We start from the raw sequence: 10,000 nt of genomic DNA, 5'->3' as shown, positions 1-10,000 counted from the left end.
TCACATTCGCGCACGGACAAACTCACTCACACACACGCGACAATACACATTCGCACACACACACACACACACACACACACACACACACACACACACACACACACACACACAGTTCATGCAGATTGATCCATAAACGCCACATCACGTCCGCTGTATCTATTTACATTAAATTAAAAAAAAAGAAGTGGGGGCGTGGGAGGGGGGCAAGGCAAGGGGGATGGGGGGTGCGCATATGCGCGACACGAACCATCGTGGCTGTGTCCCCACCAGGGTGAGGGTCCTCAGAGCCAGCCTCTTGTGGAGGTTCCAGCGCTCCACTGCCACGGCCACCACCAGGCTGCCCAGGAACAGCATCAGGGTGTCCTGGGACACAGTTTCAGCTGTCAGCTTCTCTAGGAGGCCAGGCAATTCCATATACGCTACACTACATCTGCTATACGCAGATGCCCGACCAGCAGCATAACCCAACGCGATTCGTCAGGCCCTGAATGTAAGCATATATATAATTTTTATTATTATTATTATTATTTTTTTTTAGAAAATGGTGTAATTCCTGTCCCAGAAGATTACTGATATGAAAAATATGTTGCATGAATGAAGGAGGCGTCACTGCGTTCGGACAAGTCCGTATACGCTATATACCACATCTGCAAGGCAGGTGCCTAACCAGCAGCATAAACCAACGCGCTTAGTCAGGCCTTGAATGCGGGCATATTGTATTTGTGTACCTATCAGAGTGGATTTCTGCTACGGAATTTTGCCACAGGACAACACTCCCGTTGCCATGGGTTCTTTTTCAGTGCGCCAGGTGCGTGCTGCACACAGGACCTCGGTTTATCGTCTCATCCGAATGACAAGACGCTCAGTTTGATTCTTCTGTCAAACCTGGGACATAGAACTGAGTGAACGAGTAAATGGAGGAATCTGTCGCTCTCCCCTCTCTCTCTCTCTCTCTCTCTCTTGAATACATGGTTGTCATGTCGATGTCGATGGAGTCTCCCGTCGGACCGACGGATGGGTAGGCAGGCAGGCTTATCTGTCGGTGTGTGTCCTCATATGGGAGACGAGGCCGATTCTGGATGCGCAGCACTTCCCAGAGGTGTTGCTAGGGAAAACGTCTCCAGAAGTTGAGCCCTGCTTCATTCGCTCACGCTTCTCCTTAATGGCCAGCGTTCTCTTGTTTTCAAACGTCTTTATGCCACTAGAGCACAGTATCCTCCAGAGAGAGCGGTCAAGGGCATCAGTTTCCCAGGAAGCATGCCTTACCAGCACAGGTGACTTTTTTTTGTTTTAGTGAGGAGGAGTTGTGCAGTCCCTTCCCCACTCTCTGCCTACCGACGCTCACAGTCCCACTGGTGCAGACACTGCCACGTGTAGGACGGCCTCGGCAGGTGCAGGTTTTTTCTTCGGAGCTCCGTCTTCTAGGAGGACTTCCAGCCAAGGATAAGAGTTCCCCCCTGCCCTTTGGTCATCCTTTCCTGCCTTCACAGCCATTGGGAAAGGTTTCCTCCTCCGCCTGGTCCGTCGTTGGGGGACTTCACATGCGGCAGGTAGTGCTGGGTTACATGGTACCAGTAGCAAGGGCTGACTACGACATGGTTGACATTCAGGTATGACAAATTCACGTGCAGTGACAGTCCTCCACGATGAAGCCACGGGTATAGACATACCTCGTGACGCAGAAATGTGTGAGTTGGAAGACACTGGTATAGACATACCTCGTGATGCAGAAATGTGTGAGTTGGAAGACACTGGTATAGACATACCTCGTGATGCAGAAATGTGTGAGTTGGAAGACACTGGTATAGACATACCTCGTGATGCAGAAATGTGTGAGTTGGAAGACACTGGTATAGACATACCTCGTGATGCAGAAATGTGTGAGTTGGAAGACACTGGTATAGACATACCTCGTGATGCAGAAATGTGTGAGTTGGAAGACACTGGTATAGACATACCTCGTGATGCAGAAATGTGTGAGTTGGAAGACACTGGCACGACCATCAGGGCCCCGAACACGTACATCACTGACCCAGATGTTGGACAGTTCCCATCATGACCGTGACAATTTTGAACAGAAGCATGTTGATGTTCCGCCAGATGTTTGCCGACAGATAATATCTTGTCTTGAGAAGTCGGCCGAGAAAATGGACTATAGCCGAATGGTTAAAGCGTTGGAGTTTCAATCTGAGGGTCCGGGGTTCGAATCTCGGTGTCGCCTGGTGGGTAAAGGGTGGAGATCCTGTAGTCCATGTCAGCGTTCGGTGAGTTATGGAAACAAGAACATACTCAGCATGCACACCCCCGAAAAACGGAGTATGGCTGCCTACATGGTGGGGTAATTAAAAAAACGGTCATACACGTAAAATGTTACATGTTTGTCTGAGCGTGTATGTGTGCGTGCCTAAAATATGATTGAACGACACAGGAAACGAATGATGAGCGCCCAATGGCAGCCGTCAGTCGGCTCTACCCAGGTAGGCAGCCTGCTGAATAAATGACCCCGTGTTTGTAAAGCGCTTAGAGCTTGGTCTCCGACCGAGGATAGGCGCTATATAAGTATCCATATCAATCAGTCAATCAATCGATCAATTTACTGAATACGTTTAAAGATACAAATTCAAACTCTTGTAAAAGTGTTGAACATTGAAATCCTGATTTGGATATATCCTGACTGATTTCGCCGTGTTCTCTTTCCACTTGTAGACTTGTGAAAACAAACATTGTGATTAGACAACAGACTTTGTTTGCCATCACTCCACTCCACATACCTGAAGAGTTTGAGCGGTGACACTGAGTGAGACAAAGAGAGAAAGAAAGAGAGACACAATCAAGAAAGAGAGGCTGAGACAGACAGACAGACAGACAGACAGACAGACAGAGATACAACCCCAACCCTCCTCCCACCTCCCTCCCCGTCCACCGAACCACCACCTCTCAGCTGACCTTGACGTAGCTGCTGCACACGTCCTTGGCGGACATGATGCCGAACATGGGAAACAGGAACACAGGAAACAGTGACGTCACCGCCAGCGGTAAAATCTCCGTCATCCAGAAGAACGCAATGACGATGACGCAATATCCGGCTCTGGCCACCTGGATAGATTGCAAACGGAAGATAAACCAAACAGGGTTCGTGGTTGGAAAGAACAGGAAATAGGGGCCGTAAACGGAAAGAATAGGGGGAAAAAAAAGGGGGGGGGGGGGTTGCAAGCGGAAAAGACAGGAAAAAAGTGGTTGCAACGGAAAGCACACACACACACACACACACACACACACACGCGCGCGCGCGCGCGCACACACACACATACACACGCACACACACACACACACACACACACTAATAATGATAAGGGTAATGATGCACATTGGACCTCAGTTTTATCGTCTCATCAGAAAGACTCGTGTTTAGTGGAAACTGATGATAACCTTGCTTTCTAATGACAGAGAAAAGACTGATCAATTCACCTTGTCTCTACCGTCGTCAGGCTGCAGCGGAGGAGGGATTTTGTTTAATGTCCCGTCACACATATCGGTGATTGAAGACATTTTGTCGAAGTATGTATGAATAACAAACAGTAAAGAGTGGTAACTCTCCATTACACAAGGCACACAACCCCAAGTCAGTGATGCTTACGCTACCGATTCAGCTAGCACACAGGCAAACGAAAGGTACATTGGAACAAACCCAGACACTTCCTCAAAAAAGGAAGCGCCGGGCCTGTCCTTATACCAATCACTCGACATGTACACACAGCAGCAAAGACAGAAGAAATGTGCAAACACAAATTAGCTTTTATTCAAGACTGGCATAGCCTCTTTAATCCTGAATAAGCCACACAGAACACATGGACAATACAGAACAAATACATGGTTGCCTCGGTAGCCCATCCGATGAATACATTTGAGTATTATCGGTTAGAAGGGGTGGGAGATGTGAATGAATGGAGGGTTGGGGGAAACTGAGCAAATGAGGGTGAAATTAGGGTGAAATTTGAAGAAAAAAAAATCTAAATACAATTACAGGAAATTACTTAAAGGACTTCGTAAAAGAGAAGTTGTTAGACTGAAAGCGAAACAACTGATAATGAATGCAAAAATGTGAGTGAAGTCAAAAACATCAACCTTCTGAGTCACTGTGATTGTGAAGACACACTTTCGTGTACATAAGGTTTCATCAAGCTACAGTCAAAAATTATATGCTTAAGTGTCAGTCTACAGTGACTTTGGACGGATGTACTGTTTGTATCTTTTGTGGTTGCTTTTGATCAACATCATAAACGCAATACAAGAGAGAGGAGAGAGAGAGAGAGAGAGAGAGAGAGAGAGAGAGAGAGAGAGAGAGAGAGAGAATACCTAATACTGGACTGTTGCAGCAGCAATATTTGAGAGAGAGAGAGAGAGAGAGAGAGAGAGAGAGAGAGAGAGAGAGAGAGAGAGAACAACAACAACAACAACAAGACACATTTAAAACGGAAGGGCGGACGCTGGCATACGAGAACTGAACATCAAACTCTAGGATATAGACGGACAGAGAAGGAGTCAGTGTGATAGTTCACGGAAGCCCAGCCGCGTCAGTGTCGGCTTCCAACGTTATCTCCAGATGACGTGAGTGTCTCTCATAGGATCCTCCCGCGTCCCTAATGGACAGAGGATGTTCTGACTTCTTCACACACACACTGAGACATCCTCTCTCTGTCTCTGTCTGTCTGTCTGTCTCTCTGTCTCTTTCTCTTTGTCCAGGTGGAGTTACCAGTGTCGTTTCGTCTGATCCTTCAGTGTGGCCGCACTGATTAGTTTTCCATAGCCGAGTCATTCTGTTGTTCGTGAGTGTATCGTCACATTACTGTATTGCATTGTATCGCATTGTATTGAGTTGCATTGTGTTGTGTTGTGTTGTGTTGTGTTGTGCTGTGCTGTGTCGTGCTGTATTGTATTGTATTGAGTTGCGTTGTATTGTATTGTATTGTGTTGTATTGCAATGAGTTGTGTTGTATTGCATTGTGTTGTTTTGTATTGTATTGCATTGAGTTGCGTTGTGTTGTATTGTATTGTGTTGTATTATGTTGTATTGTGTTGCATTGAGTTGCGTTGTGTTGTGTTATGTTGTGTTGTATTGTATTGTATTGTATTGCATTGAGTTGCATTGTGTTGTGTTGTGTTGTATTGTATTGTATTGTATTGCATTGTGTTGCGTTGTGTTGTATTGTATTGTGTTCTATTGTGTTGTATTGTATTGCACTGAGTTGTGTTGTGTTGTGTTCTTTTGTATTGTATTGTGTTGTGTTATGCTTAGTTTTTATCACAACATATTTCTCTTCGTGAATTTCTGGCTGCTTTCCCTGGGGAAGTGCGAAGCCACAGCACAGTGTCACCCATATTTCCTGTATTTTTTCCTGTCTGCAGTTTTTAAAAAAATATTATTTTATTTTTATTTCTATTTTTTTACCAGCCGGTGAAATTATTTCGATAAAATTTTGCCAGTGACAACCCTTTAGTTGCCGTAAGTTCTTTCCCATGTGCTATGTGCACGCTGCACACGGATCCTCGGTTTATCGTCTTCTCCGAATGACTAGCATCCAGACCACCACTGAAGGTCTGGTGGAGGGGGTGGAGAGGGTAGTAAAAATCTCGGTCCGAAAAAAAACAAAAAAACAAAAACAAAAAACAAAAACGAACAACTAATTCACAAAGTTAAGGACGATAACTAACTCACAGAGATGGGATGATTGAAAAAAAAAAGAAGAAAAAAAAGAGCAAAAAGCAAAAACAAAATAAAAACAAAACAAAAAAAGCATCACACACGGAGTTGGGATGATTGATAAAAAAAGAGGCCTAATTTACAGATTTGGGATGTTAAAAAAAAAAAAAAAAAATCACAGTTGTGATGAAAACTCACACAGTTTAGATGATAAAAAAACCCAACTCACTCACAGGGTTGGGATGAAAACTCACTCACACTCAAACAGTTCGAATGGAAACTCAGTCACAGAGTTGGGATGTTTGAAACAGCTCACTCACAGAGTTGGGATAATTAAAACAGCTCACTCACAGAGTTGGGATAATTCAAACAGCTCACTCACAGAGTTGGGATAGTTCAAACAGATCAGTCACAGAGTTGGAATGTTTGAAACAGCTCACTCACAGAGTTGGGATAATTCAAACAGCTCACTCACAGAGTTGGGATAGTTCAAACAGCTCACTCACAGAGCTGGGATAATTCAAACAGCTCACTCACAGAGTTGGGATAATTCAAACAGCTCACTCACAGAGTTGGGATAATTCAAACAGCTCACTCACAGAGTTGGGATAATTCAAACAGCTCACTCACAGAGTTGGAATGTTTGAAACAGCCCACTCACAGAGTTGGGATGGTTAAAACAGCTCACTCACAGAGTTGGGATAACTCACAGAGTTTGCATGATAAATTGCTGACAGAGTCTGGATGATTAAAAAAAACAACAACCCCCCAAAAACCCAACAATTCACTGACATGGTGGGGATGATAACTCACTCACAGAGTTAGGATACATAAAAGAAGTCACAGAGTTGGGATATAAACTCATTTACAGAGTTTGGGTGATACAAAAAACCCACTCACAGAATTGGAGATAAAAACTCACTGACAGAGTTGGAGATGAAGAAAACACACTCACAGAGTTGGGATGATGGAGACTCACTCACAGAATTGGAGATGAAAACTTACTCACAGAGTTGTGAAATGAAAACTCACTCACAGAATTGGAGATGAAATCTCACTGACATGAAAACTCACTCACAGAGTTGGGATGATGAAAACTCACTCACAGAATTGGGATGATGAAAACACACTCACAGAGTTGGAGATGAAAACTCACTCACAGAATTGGAGATGAAAACTCACTCACAGAGTTGGGATGATGAAAACTCACTCACAGAATTGAGATGATGAAAACTCACTCACAGAGTTGGGATGATGAAAACTCACTCACAGAGCTGGGATGATGAAAACTCACTCACAGAGCTGGGATGATGAAAACTCACTCACAGAGCTGGGATGATGAAAACTCACTCACAGAGCTGGGATGATGAAAACTCACTCACAGAGTTGGGATGGTAGTAAGGCAGCGGTGCCAGCAACAGCGGCACCAGGATGGACAGCCACAGACTGCGGTACAGCCAGCATCCCTTCAGCCAGTGCCGAAGACCCATGGTGCAACAGCAGCAGCAACAGCAACAGCAGCAGCAGCAGCAGAAGCCAGAAGAACGAGGATGGCGCAGGTCACCTGTGACTTCCCCTTTCAACACCGCTTGCTGCCAGGTCTCTGAAAACACGACACGTTCAAAGGTTAAGGCCTTTTACGGGCAGTAGTGAACTCATATCCACTGTGACTAGCGCTCGGCATGTAAAGGTGGGGGCCTCATCCTCTTCTTCCGCTGTTTTAACACCCCCATATCCCCCCCCCCCCGCCCCCTCAACCCCCAAAGCTAAATCCAGGTTGTCATTTACACGTTGGTGGTGTGGGAAAAACTGGAGTGAAGTGCCCTTTCCAAGGGCAGGCAACACAATGCCGTAACGGAGCATGGAACCCTGGGGTGCCAGTTGCATTGCTTGGTTCTAACTTTTTGACAGTCACACGTGACTAAAATTTAATGCCTACGTTGACCGAACTACGCCATTAGTCAGTTCCATACTACACACAGTTAGTAGCGGGTTACGACCATACTAGGCTCTTCCGTCCGAGCAATGTAACTGGCTCAGTGCACTGAACACAGGTGTTCTGACACTGGGTCAAAAGTCCAGCGCCTATCCGATTCTGTTACGGTGCCTCCAGACGTGCACATTTTGTGTCAAAATGGAAATGTTTTAATCTGAATTTCAGTCTTTGTGTGTGTGTGTGTGAGTTTGTGTGTGTGTGTGTGTGTGTGTGTGTGTGTGTGTGTGTGTGCGTGCGTGCGTGCGTGCGTGGTGTGTGTGTGTGTGTGTGTGTGTGTGTGTGTGTGTGTGTGCGCGTGTGTGTGTAACATACAACAGTTGACCCATGTAGGGTTTCACAACAGAAAACCAGTCACACGAAAACCACGAATAAAACCTCGCCTCAACAGAATGACGCGAGCTGTGAAGAAAGTGACCGATCACCAAACAGTCAGACACAGTTGACTGGCCTGGACAGCTGGCTCGCGCACTTGAACTGTGATTCTGATGCGGTGCTCTCTTAGAGGGTATAAAATGTTATCTTTCCTCAACACCCAACACCTTGCAGGGCTGGGAGCTGGATTTCTCTCTCCCTCCCTCTCTCTCTCTCTCTCCCCTCTCTCCTCTAACTCTCTCTCTCTCCCTCTCTCTCTCCCTCTCTCTCTCTCTCCCTCCCCCTCTCTCTCTCCCTCTTTCTCTAACTCTCTCTATGTCCCCCCCCTCTCTCTTCTTCCATTCAGCACCGACCATTATTGTCTGATTTCTATGAGTTCCCATCACTTTCATTTCCTGGTCCTGGCCTGCAATCTTGTGGGAGAACAAAACCCCACTCTTTTCCGTTTCCCCCAACAACTTATTTAGTATATCAATATCCCACTATTTTCGGCTTTCCAAAACACAGACAATTCTTTTCGTTTTTCCAGACAATAATCTTGTGTAACACCACATTACATTCGAACACCCCCCTCCCCACCCCCCCCCCCCCCCCACCCCACCCCCCGTCCCAAAACTTCAGTCATGTTTAACATCCCATTATTTTCGATTTTCCAAAAACTGTCGTTTACATGAAACTAAACTTCCTTCGCATAGAAGAAACACTGGTACAAACCTGCACTAAGATCCTTTAAAGCCTCTTGAATGTGTTTGTTTTTTTTCTGGCACCCAGCAGTACACAGTACACACCCAGGCAGAGAAAGAGAGTACTCCTCTGGAACTGGGAAACCAGAATGACTGAGCTAGTACTTTATTATGGCCCGTCCTTTTCCAACTGACTGTGGACGCAAGAATTACCGCGTGGCGTTGTGACAATGGCAGCCCGGGCAGGCCTGGCTGGTTGGTTGGTTGGTTGGTTAATGGTTGGCTGGTAGGGTGGTTACGCGGTGGGTGAATGGTTGGTATGCTGATTGGTTGGATATATATATATATATGATAGTCAGTCGTGTCCGACTATGACCATCAGAACAGCAGAGGAGGCAACTGCTGTTCCGACTATTTGGGCTAGAATTTGATTATAGTGGAGAGTGTCTTGCCCAAGTTACATCCCCACTCTCCCGGCCAAGAGTGTTTCAGGACAGTCGGCGTTGGGATAATACCCCAATACTTGCAGCTTTCCAAAGACAGATACATGTTTTCGCTTTCTTTTTTACCAGTCTGGGATAATACTCCAATATTTTCGTCTTTCAAAACACAGAGAATTGTTTTCGTTTTCCTTATAAACAATGTTATAAAACACCCCCTACCCCATATTTCGACTTTCCATGCACATGTTGGATGGTGTGTTGGTTGGTTGGTTGACTGGTTGACTGGAAATTGTTTGGTTGACTGGGTAGGTGTTTGGGTGTTTGGTTCTTCTTCTTCTTCTTCCGTGGCAGCGACCACAATTAGCTAGATGATTATTCTGTCACTTTGGTTGGTTAGCTGGCTGGGTGGTTGGGTGGAATTTGGTTGGGTTGGGTGGCTGGTTGGTTAGTTGGCTGGGTGGTTGGGTGGAATTTGGTTGGGTTGGGTGGCTGGTTGGTTAGCTGGCTGGGTGGTTGGGTGGAATTTGGTTGGGTTGGGTGGCTGGTTGGTTAGTTGCCTGGGTGGTTGGGTGGACTTTGGTTGGGTTGGGTGGCTGGTTGGTTAGTTGGCTGGGTGGTTGGGTGGAATTTGGTTGGGTTGGGTGGCTGGTTGGTTAGTTGGCTGGGTGGTTGGGTGGAATTTGGTTGGGTTGGGTGGCTGGTTGGTTAGTTGGCTGGGTGGGTGGCCGGTTGGTTGATTGGGTGAGTGGGCGATTGGTTATATTATGGGTGGGTGTGAGTTTGGATGGGTGTGTGGGTGACTGGT

At 46.0% G+C, this 10,000-nt stretch overlaps 1 protein-coding gene across 3 annotated transcripts in view; it reads right to left on the bottom strand.

Annotated features, from left to right (window-relative positions):
* LOC143274930 (Na(+)/citrate cotransporter-like) overlaps positions 1-10,000 on the bottom strand; it is a 57,787-nt gene that overhangs the window by 34,815 nt on the left and 12,972 nt on the right. For all 3 annotated transcript variants that reach the window (XM_076578932.1, XM_076578931.1, XM_076578934.1), the window contains exons 2-4: positions 7,084-7,304; positions 2,947-3,096; positions 248-363 (exon numbers count right to left, since the gene is read on the bottom strand). In XM_076578932.1, coding sequence (XP_076435047.1) covers positions 248-363; positions 2,947-3,096; positions 7,084-7,191 — 374 coding nt within the window. In that variant the 5' untranslated portion in view covers positions 7,192-7,304. The remainder of the gene's footprint in view (positions 1-247; positions 364-2,946; positions 3,097-7,083; positions 7,305-10,000) is intronic.

The sequence above is a fragment of the Babylonia areolata genome, chromosome 29 (genome assembly GCF_041734735.1).
Source record: "Babylonia areolata isolate BAREFJ2019XMU chromosome 29, ASM4173473v1, whole genome shotgun sequence".
Taxonomy (NCBI): Eukaryota; Metazoa; Mollusca; class Gastropoda; order Neogastropoda; family Buccinidae; genus Babylonia; species Babylonia areolata.
This window is presented reverse-complemented; position numbering and strand designations above follow the sequence as displayed.